The sequence below is a fragment of the Xiphophorus couchianus genome, chromosome 16 (genome assembly GCF_001444195.1).
Source record: "Xiphophorus couchianus chromosome 16, X_couchianus-1.0, whole genome shotgun sequence".
Lineage (NCBI taxonomy): Eukaryota > Metazoa > Chordata > Actinopteri > Cyprinodontiformes > Poeciliidae > Xiphophorus > Xiphophorus couchianus.
Window position 1 is genome coordinate 17,384,533 of NC_040243.1, and position 23,180 is coordinate 17,407,712.

Below are 23,180 nucleotides of genomic sequence, written 5' to 3' on the forward strand. Positions count from 1 at the left end.
AACCAAACCTGAAAACGCCGCATACGTTGTCTATTTTAAAAGCTCATCCACCCAGGACTCTTCTGCTCTTAATTATGGGGCCGTGTCACCATCATCATATTGTTTCTTTAATAAGTTCATGACCTTATGACCTGGGAATGTAGGCTAGCTCTGCTCCAAACTAGTTGCTTACTTTATTATTAGAGATGGAAATGGAGCGGAGGACTTGTATCTGTGCATAAGAGCTCCTACCGAGAGGAAGGAAAATAACCAAGATGTACATCAGTTTAGAAACAGATGTATAATGTTGTTTAGAGTGATGCAGTCAAATCTAAAAACAGTTCATCCTGGTTTGCGCAAGATCATCTCTCTGTCTGTAGTTCCTTAATTCCCATACTACCTCTCATTTTTCTTCCCTTCCATCAGCTATGTATGTATAAAAGAAGAATTCAATTATAGATCTGGGTTAATAGAATGGGTTCCCTGTGGGAGAAGTCGAGGGATGATGTCCTCTAATGAAACCTACATTTCAGGCCCACAGCTTGCTAATGGTATAGAACATCTGGGCACGTTTTACAGATGTCGTGTCGGACATGAACTGATTTATGGTTTCAAGGTTCAGCGGTACAGGCGTAAAAATTATGGTTTCAAAACTGCAGAAAAAAGCTTACACAGGATATAACAGTTTTTGCATTTTAGATGTAAAGGAATATTTGCCCTTTGCCACCTGTTACGTCAAGCTGTCTCTTGTGTTCTGTGGCTGGATAGAGGAATTTGCTTAAACTTTTACCAGTGATGGGGAAAAAAATGATGAAAATGATAAAAAATTATTACTCTGTTTTGAAACAAACATAATGCAAAATGCTACAAAAGTTGGCACGTCTGCAGGTAAAATAAATAGCATGGCTTGTAATGCAGCTAATTTACAAGCTAACATCACATTGTCAGGCAACCAGCATTACTTTACAGAGAAGAAATGTTTTATTTATCTAAGTTGCTGGTAGTTAACTTGTTGTTTTTAACTTGTTTGTACAATATGCATTGTATCCTTGAGTGTTTTGAAAAGCACATTTAAATAAAATGTATATTATTATTATTATTATTATTATTATTATTACCATCATTAATGTGCTGCACAGTTAACATTTATTTTAAATATGACTAAAATGGGCATAGGTGTGTTTTAAAAGTTTCCAGTGTGGATAATTTCAAGGAAGAAAATAAATTTTTGCTTCACCAACTAAGTGACTCTGAAGCCTGTCTATCACAGAGTATTTCCAATAACATGACAGCATGTGTTTGATTTTGTGTTGGCGGGAGATGACTAGTGCCATTGGCAGGAAATATAATTGGACAGGAGAGTGCTGTGATAAAACAAAGGAATGGATAGAGGGGGAAAGGATAGACATCGACATGGAAATAAGTAAAAAAATAAATAAAATATGGACCTTATAATGCATACCTTAAATGTATGGTTGTATGAAAGTTTTCATAACTGTCAAAACAGCTACTTTTGTAAATCTAGGAGTTTTAGCTGTTTGCTGCACTGGAGCGTAGAGATGTTTGTTTACACACTCGGAAAACATTGACCTTAGAGATCAATCTCAGAAGGGTTATGAGGCAATTTCCAATTAGGCCATTTTGTTGGACAAAACATTGAACTGAATGTAACTGTACCTCCTAGCTGCTCATTTCTTCCTCTGAAAGACGAGAAAAGAAAAATTAAGATATGAAAATGATTCAAACTTAACGACATACTAAGACATTCCTATAATTTGAAGATGTTGAGTATAACTGAGGCAATGGTCAAAATGCTACATTAAGTCCCAGGACAAATGCAGACTAGAGCAACAATTCAGGCATATAATTTGTTCTGACTTTTGAGTTGAAAGTTCTGAACATTCACAAGAACTGAGAATGTGTCGCTTCCCTCTGGACATCTGTACTACCACAGAGCTCAGATGCAGGTGTGTATTCTGTCCACTGCGGTTGCAGGTTTCACACATGCATGAACTCACGTGGGCGCTTGATAGACAGCAGACAAAAATAGACTGTGTTTCCCCCCCCTCCCTGGTTCCACATTTAAATATATTTTCATAAAGAGGATTTGTTGTACAATTTTCACCTCAAAGAACGTAACCAATATCAGTCTCGACAAAACATCAAAATAACTATAATCGCCTTTTTGTTGTTTGAGAATTGAGGGGGAGCATATTAGGGGTTTTATTAAGAAAACAGGCCCTTTGATTCAGAGTAAAATGATGCCGAAACCTGAAGGCAGTGTTCCCCTAAGAAATCACAGTCCACCTGGAGATATGGCCCGCCCTCCACACTCCCACGTAAAACCTCTAATGTACGGTTAAAAGCAACTTATGAATGTTAATGTGCAGAAATGATTTAGTCACAGACAATAGGAAGACAAAGAGTGTGCAGGTGGTATTCTCTCTTCACTGCAGAAATAGTCAAAAACTCTCACTGTAATGACTGTAGACCATAACATGAAAATGATCCATCAAGCACTCACAGTACACAGTTTAACAGTTTACAGTGATTTATTTACCAGATGTTTATGTACATGAGATGAATAACCTAAATTACTTTAGTCAGAAATTTTTTACTTTTTGTTTTGCAATTCTTAGATGTTATTTGAGAATGACAGTACAATAAAAGTATTCATATCCCTTGAACTCATCCTCATTTTATCACAAACTTCAATGTTGGCAGAATTTTAAATCAACTCACTTATTTAACTTGAATGAGTTAAGTGTAAGAGTTGAGTGAGTCATGCCCCTTCACTCTGACACCTCTAAGTAAATTCCTCTATGGCCATTAGTCTTTAGAATGTCACTAAATTAATAAATACTGTAGAGTCCAAATGTGAGTATTTTGACCACAGTATGAATCTGTGAAGCCTTAGCAGTTTGTTTAAGAACATTACTGGGAAAAAAAGCAACACCATATAACTCAGTAGAGAGATCAAGAATGTCATCATCATACAATGGTTAAGCAAAGGAAATCCATGTTAAATGGCCCAGTCAAAGTTCATACCTAAATTCGATTGAGATCTGTGAAAACTTGAAAATCGGTGCTCTTCACCCAATCTAACTGAGCTTGAGTTATAAAAAGTCTCCAAATATGCTAAGATGGTGGAGACATACAGCAAAACCAGAAAAAAATTATAGAATTTTTCCAAGTTGAATGGACCAAAAGCTAACAATTTAGCAAAATTTTAGAAGATGACAGGCAAGAAGTTTATGAATAATGTCAAAATCTTCCTTCGGTATTGCTTTTCTTACAGCACAATACGTGACCACCAACATCTGCAGCAGCTGAAGCGGTTCAGCTTTTGGCCTGTTTGCTCATGGCGAAACGATGTTGCTGCTTAAAATTGGTTGAGCTTAATCTTTGAGCTAGGATGCAAAATTAAACCAAACAGATATTTTACTTGAATGCATTTTGCCTCTAAAACGTCGTCTCTCTTCGAAACATTAAAATTTCCAGGTCTAAATCTCTCTTCGGGGTTTGAATAAAATGTGCCTAGTCACCTGTCGTGTCTTTCCAGCAGCTGCATGGATGTTCATGATTGTTCAACAGACCAGTATCAAACTTCATGGAAGACTGACTTCCTATTAAAGACAGTTATGCCAACAGAACTGCACGCACGCTCACCTGCACGTGCACACGCACTCAGGCTCTGAAGGGAGCTGCTTTTATTGCCTCGCAAAACTGATGAGAATCAAAGCAGTTCAGAGGAAAGCTATTGTTATCAGACAACAGTCAACCCCCCTCTACACTCACCTACCCCCATATAAACTTCCTGTAAATGTTCACAGCAGAGGAAAGTCTGAGATGAATGGCTTGTGGTGAAAGAGACGGAAGATCATTTATTTGCTCTTTGATTCTGCAAAGTTCCCCTTCTTTAATCGTGTATTGTGAAATGTTTGCTCCGATAAAAAGGATATTTTTAAGTGCCTGTCAAGTTTTTAATGTTTCTCTTAATGTTTCTCATCAGGACCCGAGGGCAAAGCATAAATTTAAGATCCACACCTACTCCAGCCCCACCTTCTGCGACCACTGTGGCTCCCTACTCTACGGCCTCATCCACCAGGGGATGAGATGCGACCGTACGTGCTCCAAACTGCACATAACCTCACAAACCTGATCATTTTTGTTCATATCTACATGAAAATATTTACAAATTTCCTTTTATTTGCATGTGAATTACTATGTGGCTTCCTTCAAACATATCCAAACGCAAACAGTTTACTCTTGATGTAATTTTGCATGTGCTTTTCAGACTGTATGATGAACATCCACAAGCGCTGTGTGCCCAATGTGCCGAACCTGTGTGGGACGGACCACACTGAGAGGAGAGGCCGCATCGAGATCACCGCCGAGGTCAAGACTAACGTTCTCACCGTCACCAGTGAGTGTATTTCAGGAAAACACACAGATGCAGATGCAAATGCACAAACACATCGACGGAGAAGTGTTAGGAATGCAGGTGTTTGTCACCCTCTGCTGTAAGGATGGCAGAGATGAAGGCGTGAATACTTGCTTCATGATTTAAGGTTGATCTTTTGTTTTTTGGTTCATGGTATTTTCAGGAGACTCGCCGTTAAAATAAATCATTTAGGCCTGTTAGTGATTTATTCGATTTATTTCAAAGTCCCTTATCGAGCTACAGAGAAAACAGATGCTTTTTTGTAGGTATTAATTTCTTATGTCATAATTGTGGCTGAATTTTTAGTTGCTCTTTTTTTTTCCAGAAACCGTACACTTCGATCTGTTTTTCTTTTATTATTATTATTATATTGCTCAACATTTGAATGGAGGTGAGGCCAGGGCCATATCTGAGGCTTGAGTCCTTTCAATATGTATTCGGTCGTGTTTTGGTTCATTGTCCTGTTCGAACACACATAAGGCACCCAATCCAAAACTGAGGTACCATACACCGACTGTCGAACAAGGTTGAACACAACCGGGTGTTGCGGCAAAACGATGAGCCCAAACCCTCGTCCTTTCGAATGTTTAAAGTTGGCGTACATTTAGTTTTTGAAATAGAACATGACTTGAACTTGGACCCTCCATTTAAGAGGCTCTCTGCAATGATTTAATATTGGATATTAGACATTCAGAAAATGTTTTGGGAAAATAAAATAATTCCCAAAACAAATACCACATGACCAACTTCCTCCACTTCCCCTCCAGAATAAACGGCAACAAGATGAGAAGAAATATCGCTTGTAAATAGTGGTCCAGTTTTATTCATCACAGTAATATGATAAAAAATGACTAATATCAGTGTTAGTGTCGATATAATGTGAATCCATATTAAAATTCATTTGCTATTTTAACATAATACTACTTTAAGATAAGGTTAAGCTTTTATTTAGTTACGGTATTATCTTTCTTTTTGTACATTTGGAAATATTTGTATTGCTGAACATGGTATAAATGTACTTTTAGTCATTCTGGACCCGTTTTGCTTGTTCAGATTCTGCCAAACAAAATCTGCAAAAATATTCACAATGCACCAGTTGGACATTCTGGAACTTTTAAAGAACCATTTAAAAATTACCAAATGAATAATTAACTGGACAATCAGATTACTGTTGTGGATAATAATCCGGCTGAAATTTGCCAACATCAACTAAGGGCTTGCCAACAAAGCAGGAATATTTTATTTCTTACCAAAGTAATATCTATAAAATAAGTATTGTAGTTGGGGTTTCACTCTGAATTTTATTAGGTAATCAGGAAGAAATTTTAATTGTTATGACTTATGAATTTATTCATGTATTTATACTCTTTGTTGTCCTCTCAATTTTCTTATGAAAAATAAAAACCTGCAAAAATGTGTCCCTTTGTTGTCAAAGAACAAAACTACCTTTATGTACTTGACTTAATTTAGCTTGGAGCAAAAATTGTTTTGCTTTTAATCTATTATATTTAAAAGGAGCCCAAAATAAAAAGTAGAGTTTGTTTAATAGAATTAATTTTTACGTGTAATGCCTATTTTCACCTGAAGGAGGCAGCAGAGGACTATAACAGGCGTTCTTAGAAGTCAGCTTAATTTGAACAGTAAATGCATCAAGCTGAAATATATCTTGATTTATAATAAACCTTAGTTATAATACATTATAACTATTATTACCATAATATATTTATAAATTTTCTTTACAGTAATATTACCTCTAAATGGCTGACTTAAGAGTGGTAAACCTGAATAGCAAGAATAGAAAAAAGTTTAACTAAACCTTTAAATTAATTTGACTTAAGCATCCGTAATATGTCTTTAGTTTAGTGTATTAAATTCAATATGCATATGCAGTAAATATTTCTCTTATTCTGTGTTATCAGACATGAATATTGTTTTGGTGCTTGAACCAATATGCTGAATTCTCCTTCCCTGCTGCTCAGTGTGATTTAGTCTCATCTTTGGTTCTGGTTCCCACGCTCCAACACGGGATCATTAACTGCTCGTTAATGTGGGGAATGATAAGAGAGTGCACTTATCACACACACACTGCCAGGACAGCAGTAAATCCACTTAGCAGACCAGAACGGCGAACTAATTCAAGTATGTAAATGTCCAGGCAAAAATTATCCGGACATTGTTAAAGGTTTTGTTCAACATCTAGCTATTTTCTTTTTGGTTTTATGAGATAACTCTTTAATGGTAGAAGACAGAGGCAGTTCCATTTTTTCCCCGACAGGGATCAGTGTGGAGCCCTGTGTAACATACTAATTTCAGTGCTGAATAAGAAGCAGAGAGTGCAAGCATCTTCCCTTAAGCTTAATAAAGCAGGATCTGGTAAACAAAATATGGCTGCTCCATTGAGAGACTTGCTTGTGTTGACTCCGATTTTGGATTTCTTGAAGCTGTTGCTGCTGTTGTAAAGCAACAGATTCTTTCTCTTGTCGTAGGTAGTTCAATGTTCATGGTGATGCAAAGCTCATGGGAGCAGAGAGGGCCTGGCCTCTCTTTTAAAGGGTCTCCAGCACGGCAAATGCAGTGTAGGATATCGAACCAAAATCTTTTGGATGCTATTTTTCTTTGTGTCGCCCCCTGTAAGAGAATGTGCAAGACAGAAATAGTTTAGTAAACAAACCTTCAATGGGAAAGGAGTTATTGTGATCAGCTGTTGAAAGACTGGTTTAAAAGTGCACAGGACTTTTCAAACCCTTCACACCGGACAAGGAGCACATCATAAATCACAATGTGTTTAATCTTTAACTCTTCTACGCATGCACTAAGCTTGCGTAGTGAGGTCTTGGTAGTATAACATTGTGCTGGCAACTTCTTTGGTTTCTGGAACATGCCTGAAGGAGTGGTAGCTAATCCATTGCTACATGCCTGACTGGTAACACCTAAAGTAATTTATCCCAATGTTATTGGTGGCACTGTTGCTATGTGAATCACTTGCATTTGCCAGTCCTGTGGATGCAATAACAAGCATCTCTTCCAGCTGAGATTAACACACCATAATCTTCCTTCTTATAAGTACCAAGTATAAGATCATGCTAAATCATATTTTATTTAAAAACTGATGTACCTGAGATTATCGAAACAAAAAGCTTAATGACGAGAAGCTGCTGGATTAGTTGCATTTCAATACAAGTGAATATTATTTCCTTCTAGTTTAGATCTCAGTAAGCTGTTGAAATGCCTGATGACATTAGAATAGGGTGATTTCTGTGAGCTCAATATTGTGCTAGGGAACAGTGCAAACAGAAACAAACTGCATAATTAAAGAAGCACCCCAATTAGATTGGGTGAGATTGAACTTCTGTTTAGTAATTGCTTTATTTTAACATAACTCTTTGTCTCATCTTCACCAAAATCCTTAAAGTTCCTGCAAGCATTTTTTCTTGTGTGAAAACCCTTGTCTGTAAACACCAAGTTGATTTCTGTTGACTGAAATTGATTCTATCATCACAGAAAATATTATAAAAAATGATATATAACTTTACTGCTAAAAAAAGGTGACTTTTACTCAACATAAGCTGAAAAAGAAAGAGCGTCAGAAATAAATTGTATCTTTGGCTTTTTAATGTGTTTTTTTTTTTTCAGAATACGCCTAACTTCTGAAAGGATCTTAGTGATAGATATCAAAATGTTATATTTTGAACTGAATTTTGTATTTTAAATAGGTTTTGATTCAAATAAAACAGTCACTAGATTGTCACTAAATTTAGTAAAAATTTGCTAAGAATGTTGATGAAAAATCAGGTACATTTTGCACTTGGATGCTTCTATTAAAATTCTAATAATATCCAGAAATTCTGATTAACCAGTGAATGAATCCTCCAGGTTTGGGTGTCTTAGTACTAAAATCATTTGAGACACAAACACTGCTTTTAAGTGATCTACATTCTAATAATTTTCATTATTTTGTAGAAATACATTTTCACTTTGACATTAACCTCTTAGGTTTCATGCAGACATCAGACCATTGGTTTTTTTTTTCTTTTTTGGTCAAAATTGTGTTGATCACAATCAATTTACATAAACAATTACAAAAATAAAACATCCAAGGTGGCACTGTAAAGTAATCTGCTGTTCCGTTTGCTTCCATTGATATGTACGCTCGATCAGATGCGTTCATTTACTCACAACAACAGATTTGCACACATCTTTGCTGTTTACTCTGTGTCCTCTGGGACTATTTGGTATTCTGCCCTCTTTACAGCTCTCCTCCACTGCTATTTGATGGTCACTTTAACTGGCATCATCTAATATTTATTGGCCCGCTCTGCTGAGAGTTTAATGCTGGGGTCTTCGCTGCGGTTAACCTATTGGAGGTTAGTGGAGAGTAATGCTTTAGCGGCAGCATTTTTCCTGATCTCCTGGGAAGCTCTCCTTTCTGTCTTGGTTCAAAGGAAACTTACATGCCACCTTATGAGACCTTTAGATGTTTATGGGACACGTACATGATTTTCTTTCACTGAAATATGGAGGGGAAAAAAGCATGGCAACTGTCTATAGTAGTTAGTAGATTGTCATTTTTCTCTTATCAAAGAAAAATATCTCTTATCTTATTTAAAAATATCTCTTATCTTATTTAAAAATATCTCTTATCAAAGCTACCCTGACAAACAAATAGTACATAGGCAATCAACATAATCGTTCACAATGTCTCTTTCTGATTTCTGATTGGCCCATTTGAAATTCTACCAAGAATTTGGCTGGAGAAATTCCAGCCAAAGTAGAGAAGAGAGATGAGAATCAAGCGGAATTGCATAGGAAGACAATGGCCAGGTCAGATAAAAACAGCCAACTCCTCACCAGATCACAGTGTAAAAGCATTGAAAAAATAAACAGTTTTTTAACCTGTAAATATGAAAAGGCTGCCATAAACATCTAAACTTGGTGAAACAAAATGTGCAAGTTTTAGCTGCGCTAGTTTATTAGTTATCCATCCATCCATCCATTTTCTAACACGCTGGTCCTAGTGGGGATGGGAGGGGTGCTGGGGCCCATCTCCAGCTAACGTTCCGGGCGAGAGGCGGGCTTTATTAGTAATAGTTTATTTTTAATTAATTTAGAATTTAATGAATGACTAAAGAAATTGTATTAGAACACATGTGACCTGTTAAGTAACTTATGTAGGGTTTTGCATCTTCAAGAAGAAACCACATTTTTTTTTAAAAATGTCTAAATTTTATAAATAATTTTTCTTTGTGTATCTTCATACATCACTTTAATTGGTCTGCTTTTTTGGGGGGGATTTCAACGAACCAAAATTAAATGTACTAATATGTACTTACAGTGTTACTGTGGATCATGGCTGGAAAAACTTACTACCCCACCCAACATGCACCAGCATCTCTTCTGGTAATCGATGTGAACTTGCAGGTTGACCCACAACATTTGTTGAAAACATACACACAGAGGGGCAAATAGACACACATTTTTATTACATTAATGGAGTACAATTGCCTCTCGATGACAGGCTGTCTCAGCGAAAGGATTAGTATTGAAGTTGGCAACGTTCCACGGTCATTACAATCAGATCTTCCAACCCTGTGAAGGGTTATTTCCTTTGTCTGCATCGACATCTATGAACACTGCAGTCACATTTTGTCACAAAGGTTCTGAGTAACGCTTATGTTGAAAACAAAAAATTGCACTTTCCTCTTGAATTCTCCATCAATCTGACTCGAATAGCAAAAATATGCAACTACTTCTCTAATTTCCTGTCCTTGTGATCTGTGCCGTGTTATTTTCTTTCTATCCAAATTCAGTTTTCTACTTCAATCCAAACAGTTAGCATAGGCAACTTGAACGTCTTTCTTTTTAAGCTAATCGTTTCAGTACCTTTTAGATGCTGCAACCCTGGACCACCACAAAAGAGACAACTGTCCCTCCAACAAATGCTTTTTAAATACATTGAGAATTGAAAAAGTTAAATTATTGGTGACTTTGACCTGCTGTTTTTTGTTTTATTTGCTTTCTTCAGTTAAAGAGGCCAGGAATCTGATTCCTATGGACCCCAACGGTCTGTCAGACCCGTACGTGAAGTTGAAGTTGATCCCAGATCCACGCAGTGAAAGCAAACAGAAGACCAAGACTATAAAGTGTTGCCTAAACCCCACATGGAACGAGACCTTCAAATTGTAAGAAAGTTTAATGGCTTCTTATTGCTCTCATTAATATCATGTCTTCTTCTTAATGAAGGAACTACTTTCAGGCCGCTGCATTGTACCGCTCTTCCCATGCTCAAGTGACCGCCGGCGCTCGGATGAGAACATCTGGCTTCCTGTGTCTTGTAAAACCTTGCTTTTGGGGTTGTTTTGCTGCTGCTGCATCCTTGATAATCCTCACGACGATTAGTTCGGGAGAAGACTGATAACTCCAGGCATTTCAGTGCAGATGTTCAGGTTTAGAGGAACTTTGTGCATCTTTCAAGCCACCAAAATAAGAAACAAGCGAGCATTGCGCTTTAGTAAACAAGTTTGTAAAGACAAAAAAAATAGCTGTTTTGGGGCTTTTGCTTTTTGCTCATTCTTTTGCTGTGTTTTGTAATTGTCTTAGCTCTCCTTCATCTCTGTCCACCGCCCCTTGTGAGTGCTAGTTTTTAGCCATTTCTGCTTTATTTCCTGTTCTCTTAAGTTCGTTTCACATTTAGTTGATCAGATGCAGCTGCTTAATGTTCCTGTGATTACCAGTAAGTAGTAATTAATACTGGAAGAAGTCTCAGCTTTTAAACCTTTCAGTTCCTTTCGGTGGATTCCTTTCATGTCACTTGTTGTTTTGTATGTTACAAGTCTATTCTTGCATTCTCCACAAAAACGTATTTATCCAGGTCTCAGTGACGCCGTCTTTCGGGTGTGGAGAATGAAGGGCATCAGTGTGATTGGTGACCTATATATTAGTGGAACTTTTGCATCTTTTGCACAGTTATGTTCCGAGTATAATCTTCCTCCGTCAAGTTTTTTCCTTTATCTGCAGGTTCGGGACTATGTTAGGAAAAATGTATCGGATGTTGGAACTTTAATGAAACATGATACCCTGGAGGAAATAAATTTGATCCTGTCAATCGGGGGGCAGTGTCACACTTTTATAGGATCTTTAATGGTATGCGTGTAGATACAACCAGGATTAAGAAGGCATGGGAGGATGAGTTAGGGCAACAGCTATCTGAAGAACTGTGGGAGGAGGGTTTGAAAAGTATACAAGAATGTTCTGTCAACGCCAGACACAATCTCATACAGTTCAAAACTATACATAGGCTCCATTATTCGAGGGAGAAGCTGAGCACTTTCTTTTCTAGTGTGTCTCCAATTTGTAATCGTTGTCGGACTGCTATTGGTAACTTGACACACTCCTTCTGGTCATGTGTTCAGCTTCACTCATTCTGGAAGAAAATTTGTAATTTTTTTTCAACAGCTTTTGGGAAAAAATGGGATCCAGAACCTCTTATTGCCATCATCGGGGTCTCCAGTGCTTTGCAACCAGCCACTAAAAATGAGAAAATGGCGGTTTTGTTTGGTACGGTGATTGCTAAAAGGTTGATTTTGAGATTTTGGAAAAAGGACTTCGTGCCCACATTTGATTTGTGGTTGGGAGAACTAGCAAATACTCTGCATCTGGAAAGACTGAGATATCACAACGAAGATAAAGTCAATGTGTTTGAGAAAATATGGGACCCTGTACTAAAATTCCTTCAATGAAAAAGTGTCTATTTCAGACCTGTCACTGCTTAATACCCTGTATAACTGTCCATTTTTTTTTTTTTTACGCTTGTGGAAAGGTTTGGATCAATTCGTGATGTTTTTGCCATGTTGTCTTGACGGTGTAAGTGTTTTATGATGTGCCGTTTTGTGCGGGTAAGGGATGGGTGGGGATTTGATCTGTTATGTTAATTTAGGTATGTCCATGTATGGAAAATTTATGTATGCAAAATTTAATTTAAAAAAAAACGTATTTATAAAATCAAAAATATGGGTTGTTTAGGCACATTGAACTTTGGTTCACCAGGAACTTCTATAAACACCAGATAGGATTTAAGTTGATAACTCTTAACCAGAAATAATTACTGATTCAATTCCCTCTTAATTGAAAACTTTGCCAATTCATACATGCACTATTGTCATGCTAGCTGCTAGAAACAATGAGCAGTGAATTGAATTTCATTTTGTACTTGTACATGATGTAATGTCATAAAGTAGAGTTTTGTATCTCGGAGAATATCGCCACGCACAAAACTTTCCCCCGTGTCTCCTCTAGCCACCTGAAGGAGTATGACAAGGACCGGCGCCTGTCGGTGGAGGTGTGGGACTGGGACTTGACCAGCCGCAACGACTTCATGGGATCACTGTCCTTCGGCATCTCAGAGCTCCAAAAGCAAGGGGTGGACGGCTGGTAAGACATGGAGGCTGGATGAATGGGTGGAGTAGGGGTGTGGAAACATTTGAGGACAAGAGAAGCGAAGACAAGAGAGCAGGAGGGAGAATGAAGGTGACCTTGTTCATTACCGTAGCATAAGAGAAAAAACTTTTTTTTTCTTCTTTTTTTGGAGCTCTTCTTCCTAATCTGGTTATATTTAGTGCCAGAGTAGCTCTTCCCCCGTCTTTTTATCTCTGCTTCTTTATCTCTCCTCTCCTCCACCCTCGCGCGCCCCCTCCCTCCATCCCTCTCCCTCTGTGTCTGCAGCCCAATCACTATCTCTCTAAATCTTCCTCTCTTTTTTTTTTTGCTGACACTGCTCTGTCAGGGTTTTTAATGAGATGCCAGCTTTTGAGGTGAGACTGGGAGGTGGAAGGATGCCTCGGTACACCTGATATTCGCAGTGAGCCTTTTAAGATGCAGGTTTTCCTCTAATCCACCTCTGTGCAGCTCCGCACACTTACTGGCATGACAGGAAAGGGACAGAGACAGCATGAGAGAGACTAAAAGATCTTTTATTGGATTTGTTAGTTTCCATATTGATGCTAGCAGATGCCACTTTAAATAGGAACTAGGGTCTTATAGAAATAAAATGTCGGAGGTTTGTTGGACAATGTTCGGGATCAGACAGCATCATGAAGGCCGAGGAACATAACAGGTCAGGGAGGAAGTTGTGAAGTAGATTAAAGCAGGGTTGGGTTATAAATCAATACGCCAATCTTGGAACATCTCATGTATTGTTTAGTCTACTGTCTGAAAATGGAAAGAGCATGGCAAATCTACCTAACAAGGTTTGACTGTACCGTTATCCAGGCCAGGCAAGGAGATTGTTAATCAGAGATACAGGCAAGAAGCTCTTCCTGGTAACTTTGGAGGAGCTGCAGATATTCAGAGACCAGTGGGAAGATTCTGTAAATGGCAAAAACTCTATAAATATGTTTTTTTTTTTAATGGAAGATTGTCAAGATGAAAGACATTCTTGAAAGAAAGTCATGTTTCTAGTTTACAGCCAGCCATGTAGGAAGCACAGCAAAACCTGTAGAAGGCAAATTGGGTCAAATTGAGACAAGAATTAAATTGAATGCTGCATGTGGATGAAAACTCATATTGCTCTTTATCCTAAACACACCATTCCCACCATGAAACCTTGTGGTGGAAGCATCATGCTGTGGGAATTCTGTTCTTCAGCAGGGACAAATCTGAGAGTGTAATCTCACTGGATTTAGGCTTTTAGTTGAGAAAGATTTGTGGGAAAAAATCATTCTCTAAATGTGCAAAGCTGGTAGAGACAAACTCCTTGAAGACTTTTAACTGCAAAAGTAGCAAAACGTGAATCAAAGTCTTGACTTGGGGGAGCTGAATATTAATGCATTTTTCAGATTTCCTGAAAAAAAACTGTAGAACCATACATCACTTTTGTTTTAATTTACAATTATACTCCATTTTGTGCCATTCTGTACCATAACATTTCTCATAATGCACAATGAGGATTCACCAAATGGCTATGAACACTTTTGCAGACGACTTGTAGCTGGGATACATCATTTCTAACCGCATTTTGGTTTTGATTGAAACATAAACATATTTTGCTCTCACATATTTTTGTTAAAGAAAAAACAACAACATTCGACGTAGGCTGTCACCTCAGGGAGCGTTTATCTGATTTCAGGTTGCTGAAGGTGAAACCTGAGGATCTGTGACAATAAATCAATCCTCTAAAAAACTCTGCACTGGTGAAGCCGTGTGGTTTGTGCTTCAGCCAAGAGAAGTTATTTTTATTATGGGAAAAATGTTTCCCTTTTAGCCCTATAAAAAATAACCATTTCCCCCGGTTATGTATGTAAGTCAATCATCAATCATGTAAGAATGAATATCTCTTCATTTCAGGTTTAAGCTCCTTTCTCAGGAAGAAGGCGAGTACTTCAACGTTCCCGTGGCTCCAGAGGGAGAGGAGGGCAACGAGGAGCTACGGCAGAAATTTGAGGTGTGTGTGTGCGCCTGCGTGCGTTTAAATGCGTTGTGTGTTTGGGAATGTGTGTGAGCAGTTGGCTTTGGCCACTCTGCGTGCAGGAGTGTGTGTGTGTGTCTGAGTGAGAGCCACTCTGGGAGAGCTGTTAGCAGTTGGCAGGCACACTTACAGCACCATCCGGTTTGGCACACGGCAGGTCCAGACGTGTTTGTGCGTGTGTGGGTGGGTGGGGATGCTGGGGGGGGCCTGACCAGTAGGCCCATTCATTAACACATTTGGCAGTGATGAGGATCACCCCACTCCGTGATTTTCCCTTTTCCTTCCTCCTTCCTTCTTCTTTTCTCCATTTGTCACACTGACTGCAAGCTGCTAACAGGAGTCTTCTTCTGAAAGTGTGTTAAGTTGCAGTTTGCAACACTTAAGGGGAATGCACTGGGAAAAATAGAACATAATAATACTCCTTAAATGTGGTGATGCAATTGCATATTTGAATCCTTCCCCTTTATTGTCCTCATGTTACTTTTTTCCTCTCCTCCTGTTATTTGTTTTTTGTCCTCTGATTCTGGACTGTCTTGTGCGTTTCTTACCCGTTATCTATTGTTGTCTCCGCTTTTCCTTAAGGTCGTGGTTCTGGGTGGCTGGGATTGGCGGCGCACATTAATAAACAAATACACCAGCTCTTGTGATAGCTCTAGGGGGAAAGCTCCCAGGAGGAAAGCAAAGACCTGAAAAGACACAGACAAAGACAGAGAGTTTGAAAGGTCGCGTCGGTGACATGAGATGCATGTTCCCATGTAACCACTGCCACACACTCATAAAGGTTTATATATGTGGATTTGGCAAAACAAGAGCTAATTCATAGAAGGTTCCAGTCAAACACTATATAAAAAAATATTAATGTTACATTATATTTCTGTGAGTATTAAAAATGTTTGAACTGCTCGGATTAGAACCTCAAGTCCCACTGGACTGGGTGACCGACTGTATTCCATATTTTTGTAAACTAATTTTGCTTTAATTTATCAAGAGTTTATTAAATCTTACCGATTTAAGCTTATTGACTGTTTGGCTTCACAATCTTAACCTACCTTAAAGAAGCTAGCCTGCTTGAATCAGCTGGGAAGAGAAATGAACTTTGGTTGAGCCAGCTTGAGGGAAAGGAGGTGATGAAGGCCGTTTTAAGTTTCAAATGTTTTAAAGACAACAATCAAAACAAATTTGAACCGTTAGACTTTGTGTATTAACTTTGTCAGTAGAAGTCAACCCCAAGACTTTCACACTTTAACTAAATTCAGCTGCATCGTCAATCCAAATCCTTTTCCGTCAAATCAAAAGATGCTGGACTGGAACATTTAATTAGCTTCTCAAATTCTTAAGTATTTCGATGGAGGTTTGTCTAATTTATTATGGATGCAAGTGTATTGTTAAGCCATTTCTCCATTTGTAATCTCTGTCATTTCAGAGTGTAATAAAATCCTCCGCCAAAAGCAAACACTTTTAAAATAAATCCTCTTGTGAGTGTCGATGTGTTTGTGAAAAAACAAAACTTTTTATCTGTTGAGAAACGGAAAACCATAAAGATTACAAACACACACATACTGAAAAAACTGAAACAAAAGAATACAATATTCCTATTACTCTTTCCCTTTATTATACGTACAGTTTCTCTATATATTTCTATCTTTCTTGTCCATCTAGAGGGCTAAAATCGCAGTGGGCAAAAACACGGAGGGAAAGTCAGCGAACGCAGCCTCCCGGTTCGACTCCAACGGCAACCAGGATCGCATAAGGCTATCCGACTTTAACTTCCTGATGGTGCTGGGCAAGGGCAGCTTTGGCAAGGTGAGAACTACGTGTCCTTGTGTGTTTACCTTGTCTTTGCCACTTAAACAACTGTTTGACTCCTCATTACCTGTCCGCTGTGTGCTGTGACTCATGCATTATTTTGTTTTCATACAATCTTTGCGGTTCCCAAACAAATTGTAATAAAATGCTATAATAATAGAAAGACATTGGTTTGAGCTACTGAGTTCCTGAAGGATATAGCTTATGCAAAGCAGCCATCATGCATATGCAAAACCACTATTTTAACAGAGTGGCGTAGTGACCGCCTCAGAGGACTTGGACTGAGCTTAAACAAGAGATGGAAGGATGAAAAATTTACACAGAAAAAAAAGAAGATGAACACAGAAAGAGTTAGTACAGATAGATAGAAATGGATGAAGGGAAGGAGGCACAGAGGAGGACATGGGAAAGTGATGAAAGTGATGAAAGGAGAGGGAGAAGGCGATGAGATCCGTGGTGACAAGGCTGACATGAATGAATCGAGAGAGAGAGGTAAAAACGTCAGGGTGAATGAAAAGCGAGTCAGCGAGATGGGTGTGAGGGGTCCTCGGAGATGGGGAGAGCGAGGGGAATGGTGTTGGGAAAGAATGAATGGAAATTTGGGAGACAAAAAAAAACCCGGGCAAAACAGGAAGATGCGATATGAGAGAAAGAATGAGAGGAGGATTTTGGGAGCCAAAGATGAACGGAGCAGTGGGGTGGAGAAAGACTGAGAGTGACATAAAGAGCACGACAGAGAGAGAGGGAGGGGGGAAAAAGACCATTGTCTGTGTCAGACCTGTACAGCAACTGCCTGTTTCCATGGTAACAGGGATTTAAAGCTACACTGACGTGTCACCGCGGAGAGCCTCATTCATTATTGGAGTCGTCATTAGCGGAGTACCTGACTCACATGCTTAAGCGTGTAAATAAAAAAAAAAGGACATTCCCAAACGCAGGCGTCTTTCTCTACCGGGAACGCATTCGCCAAATGCAGAAGCGGACGCTCATGTGATGCAGCGCACTTTAAGGGTTTCTCTGGCGTCTGTGTGGGAGGCTGAGGATGAATCCCTCAGAGCTGTTTTAATGGGGGTCTTTTTATTGTTTGGTTTTTTTCCGTGGCCAGATGAGTGGTGTTCTGTTTGAAGTTTAAGCTTAGAACCAAAAAAGGTGTTATATGTTTTAGTAATAAAAGACACATATTAACAGATGTTTCCAATATAGAAATGCATGTATTTGTTAGCCCACTGACAGTAGACGGTCTGCTGCAGACTACCTGTTAGCTTCTTCTTTGATTTAAAAAAAAAAAAAAGTTACTATTGAGACAGAGGAAAATAAATGCCAAACGTCTCTGATGGGTTTTGTGCAAACACAGAGGATATAAATAAAGGTTAATGTCTGAGAAGAAAACATTAAAGTCGAACAATGCAGGCTTTTCTTTTGCAGCAGGAAGGCTCGCTGGTTTACAGAGATTTGCTGTATTTGCTGCAAAACCCTGTTTGCTATGATTTATACAGAATCTGAGAATAGGAATAGTGTTGGGAAATCCATGCAGGTTCATATTTGACATCTTAACTCTACCTGAATTTGCACGTGGTGATTCAGAGTATGCATCTGTTTGATAGAAGCATTTTAAATGCCAAAGGGCAGAAATGTCTTGTTGTGGAAAACTAAAGTATTTTGGAAATATTTTCTTTGTCATTTTGTACGTTTAAATTTTCATCTTCCTCTCTTGACAGGGATAAACATCATTGTAAAACAATATGACAATTAAGCAGCACACAATCACATAGATTAAATGAAGCATTGAATTAAAGGCAAAAAAGCCTCAAGAAATTTTTTGTCAGCAAGTTACATAATAAATTGTTTCCATCTTGCTTGCATGTCTGCTGTTCCTATACATTCAGCCATTTGCTTTCTCTCAGACTAGCCCTCAATATAGAGTTTCAGTCACACATGTTTGCCATTTTGCTAGATTAGACATTACACTGAGAGGATGAGGTGAACGCATAAGGTCAGAGTTTTCTTATTACAAGGTTTCATGCTGCCATGGCAATTCACATTAGTCTGGCAAGCGTGCAATGTTGGAGAACAAGACTGCAGCGGCTGAACTTTTTTAGCACCCGGTGTGATAAAGGACTAATGGCTTCCTACCTTGCTTTCTTTTCATTTAAGGTCACTGACCACAATTTGCTGTCTGCCCTGTGAGTGTCAAACAGTGAGGGAGAGGCTGCAGATGCCAAAGAGAAGAGTCTGTGTTTCTTTGTTTATTTGAATCAGTTGAAAAAATGTTGGAAACAAACTGTAGAAGAGAATGAAAACTGGGATTTGCTCCTTTAAAATGTCTGCTTTATGTCAAGTCAAGTTTATTTGTAGAGTGCATTTCAGCAACAAGGCCGATTAAAGTGCTGTACATCATAATAATGTCATAGAGTCATACAGTTACAAAATCTTCAGGTGTATTTTAGCATATTAAAGTTGAATATGTGTTAATGTGACTTTTGCTGTGATTACTAAATGCCTGTAGGAAAATAAGAGAAATGGCTGGCGTGCTACACATGGATCCTATTTTTGAACATTTACCTAAAGGCTACTTTAGTTGAGACTGATTCAGGTTTACAAGATGTAGTTTTGTGTTATTGTGACACTAGAAAAATTAAGTGAATTGAACAGTTTGGCGCTATAATTCACAGATTTTTCTCACTTTTTGTTTAATATTTTTCTGCTGCTGGATACTTTCAGTTTCATTTGCATTTTTTTTTTAGGCTTAGCCTTTAAAACTACTCGGGTTTAGAAAATTGTTCTCATTTGATTTAAATGAAAGCTTTTCAATCTCTTGCAAGCTTACGCAACACATTTTCAATGCTTTACACATTGTACTGACCCTTGCCTTCAGAATCACCTTAATTATTCGTGACATAGTAAGGTGTCAAAAGGTTCCTGAGAGACTTTGGTCCATGTTGACATGATGGAATCACTCAGTCGCTTCAGATCTGCCAGCTGAACATCCATGATGTTCCAGCATTGCAAAGGCGATGTGTAGGTTGAGACCAGGTGACTCTTTATATCATCGGATTACGGTCTTATCTTGCTGGAAGTAGCTGTCAGCAGATAAATAAATAGGTAAATAATACATCACCAGGTTGCCTCTAAGCATATAAATTAGTATTTTTCTAAAGGTGCTGCATTATTTTGCAACTTCTCCTGAAAAGACCCTGTTTTCACCTCAGTTTTTTCTTCTTCTTACTTATATGCAGCTCAGTGGATAGAAAGGTTGCTGCATATATTATAAGAATGATGGCAAAGGCCTTGCAGGTCCATCCAGTGCTTGTCGAGTGTTGGTTAGTTAATTTTGCCTTGATAGAGTCGCTCTCCAAGGTCATCAGAGAAAACTCGCAGTGTTCAGCGTTGTTTACGTCACACGTCGGCTAATATCCTCTGGGCTGCTTATTGGCAATTGACCCCGAATAACTTTTCATGAATGAACCACTTACACACGCCACAGTTCACACTGCTCTCTCAAGACTACGCATAACTTTGGAGTCGGATTCACCTTGAGAAACGCACTTCTGCATTTGACTCGGTTTGGTTCATTGCTCTGTGCTGCGCATGTTTAGCTTGTTGAAGTGTTTTCATTTCTGATATGCTTCTCTGGTTTCCCCATCATCGTTTGTTCTCTTTCTCTGAGCGTGCCCTTGCAGTTCTGTGAATGAACTTTGGGCCAGATGGTGTCCTTTGGTGTCGCTGTTTCATTTTTAAAGCGTTTTTTTTTTTTTTTTTTACATATTGTTACACTGCACCATACGCCGAGTTCACGCACACACACACACACACACACACACACACACACACACACACACACACACACACACCCATGCAGACACATATGTTTCTTGCTAGAGGTCTCCAATAATTTCAATGTTGAAATGTTTTCATCTGTGTCAGCCTTCTGTGCAGAAGTACAAATTGCACATCATCAGATGGGCGAATACACACACTGGCACATCTTCACACACAGTGGATCTATTTGTGCCACACTTCAAGTAGAATACCGGTCCCAATAATCTCACGACATTATCATACTTGAATATGTATAAAGCACAAGCGCCTGAGATGCTAATTTTCAATTTTGTTCAATTTGAAAAATGCGCATTAGCCTCTTAATTACATGCTGCATTTGTTAAAAAAAAAAAAAAAGTTAGGTCAATCTGCAAAAAACATGTCAGAATTTCTGGTGTATTTAGAAATGAAATAAGTTGATCAATGTTTGTTATTTGAGACTATATGCAGGATTAGAAAAATTAGAAAAGAACCTGAAACATCACAGTTAATTTTATACAGTAAATATTCAAAAGCAGATCAACACGTTACGTTGATTTGTTGCACTTGTTAATTTGAAACTCAAAATTAGTTTTTTTCTGAAAATGTAAATCTTACATAAGAGCAAAAAAAATAAGAACATCACAATTTTAAGGGAGAGCATTCAAAGCTTGAATAAACCATATCATGAACCACATTGTCTCAGTCATTACTTTTTTCTTTTTTTTACTACACATTTAAAGCTTGATGGAGTCAGAACAATGAAGGATAAATGTCCAAATCCCAGTGTTTTAGGTATCTTAGGCCTGGAAAGTGGTAATAGGCATAGATTAAGTAGGGCCCATGACATTTAATTTTAAAAATCTTCATTTAAATATTGACATTTGTCTATAGAAAACACAGTTTAAACAATCACCACCTCTGTGTGTACATGAAGAAGTGTAGACGCAGCAGGAACTGCCCGGCCTTGGACAAAGTGAACTGCAGATTTGATTACAGTTTTTTTAACTTACTGGTTTCCCAGTCATGATTTTACTCAGGTGTTCCTGGACGTTATAATTTAAAACAAGAGCAACAATTTCTTTTATTCTCTTCTTTCTTCACCTTCAGGTTACGCCACATTTTTTTGACCTACTTCTTACTTTTTAATCCCACTTTTTTCATACTGCAACTGTCCTTGATCTCAGCTCACCTCTAAAACTGATCTTACTGAAGTTTCTGGGTAAAAAAAAAACAAAGTTACGAAATCCTTTTATTCTTGTTCTCATTTTTTCTGTGAGATGTTTCTTTTCCTCTTAGTGTCCTCCTCAGATATTGTGAAGGGCAAAGAAAATCCCCATGGAGAGATCTTAGAGAAGCACTATATCTTGGTGACTTTCAGATTGCTGCAGCTCATGTAAACCAAATTTTATTCTCTCAGAGTGAACCCCGTGCAGGAAATACTGACAACTGACAGAATGAAACGCATAAAATGCTGAAGGTACGGTAAGATGTCTCAATAGTTAATTTTAGATTGACAATACAAACATCTAAGATGGAGACGTTCTATCTTTGGTTTGGACACTTTGACACATTTTACCTCAGTAGATCCTTTACATTAGTTTAAGCACTTGCAGTGAGACAAAGAAGACTGATTCAGTATTTTTCTGTGTTTTCAAGCTTTATAATGCACAATTCAAGCTAATATTTAGATTTTGTGACTCCTGTTTTGTTATTGTCAGTATTTATCTTTTCATAAAGGAATTTTGCAGCACAATCTCTGCTCATAAACATCTCAGCGTGTCAGAAGGTTTCCCCGTGGTTTCTCTTTTCCACCTGTGACATCTCAAAATATCATGTTTTTTTTTTTCTTTTGTCACTCTTTATATTTTCCCAAAATGGAAACAGTCAATGTACTATGTGGATTCTTTCCATGCCTCCCTCATCACTTTCTCCCTTTCCTCCAATTTTTTTTATTATTATTTCTTCTCTCTGGACCATGAAAAGTGTGTGGAAAATTGTTTTATCCTTGTCTCTTCAACCCCTGCCTTTGTTTCTCTCCTCTTCCTCTCTAGGTGATGCTGGCGGAGCGTAAAGGAACGGAGGAACTGTACGCAATAAAGATCCTGAAGAAGGACGTGGTCATCCAGGACGACGACGTTGAGTGCACCATGGTGGAGAAGAGGGTGTTGGCTCTGACCGGAAAGCCTCCGTTCTTAACGCAGCTGCACTCCACCTTCCAGACCATGGTGGGTTGATTGGCTTATTCCTGCGACTGCTTTGTTGACACTAATGTAAACTTCTCGTATTGCGAAGTGGAATCAGGCTTTTAATTATTTAAAACCAATGATAAACACTGCCTTTTTCCAAAGACTGTCTTCTAATTACAGCAACAGTTGCAAACATAAAGGGAAATAATGTTCTATTTACTTCAGTACTGCTATAGCCTCATATTCACTGAAGATGAAACACTTAAAATGATTTTCATAGTATATTTTTTTAACAGAAATCAAATTAAACTTTTACGACCAGCTTGACACATAAAATAATACTTTGTCATTCTCACCGCTATTCTTTGCAACTCCTGGTAAGAATATGTAACAATCAGTCGCATAGTTTCACATTTTAAAATCAAGGGAATCAAGTTTTGTGCATGAATACTTTCATTCATTGGTGAAAAATTGCATCTTAGGAATTCATCTATGACACAAACAT

The 23,180-nt window shown here is 38.2% G+C and overlaps 1 protein-coding gene across 3 annotated transcripts in view; it reads left to right on the plus strand.

Moving 5' to 3' along the window:
• prkcbb (protein kinase C, beta b) overlaps positions 1-23,180 on the plus strand; it is a 93,008-nt gene that overhangs the window by 40,044 nt on the left and 29,784 nt on the right. For all 3 annotated transcript variants that reach the window (XR_003598681.1, XM_028042144.1, XM_028042145.1), the window contains exons 4-10: positions 3,992-4,103; positions 4,277-4,405; positions 10,446-10,602; positions 12,716-12,850; positions 14,762-14,858; positions 16,542-16,685; positions 22,541-22,714. Coding sequence is in view for 2 of the 3 variants with exons in the window: in XM_028042144.1 (XP_027897945.1) it covers positions 3,992-4,103; positions 4,277-4,405; positions 10,446-10,602; positions 12,716-12,850; positions 14,762-14,858; positions 16,542-16,685; positions 22,541-22,714 (948 nt within the window). In the remaining variant the exon portion in view is untranslated. The remainder of the gene's footprint in view (positions 1-3,991; positions 4,104-4,276; positions 4,406-10,445; positions 10,603-12,715; positions 12,851-14,761; positions 14,859-16,541; positions 16,686-22,540; positions 22,715-23,180) is intronic.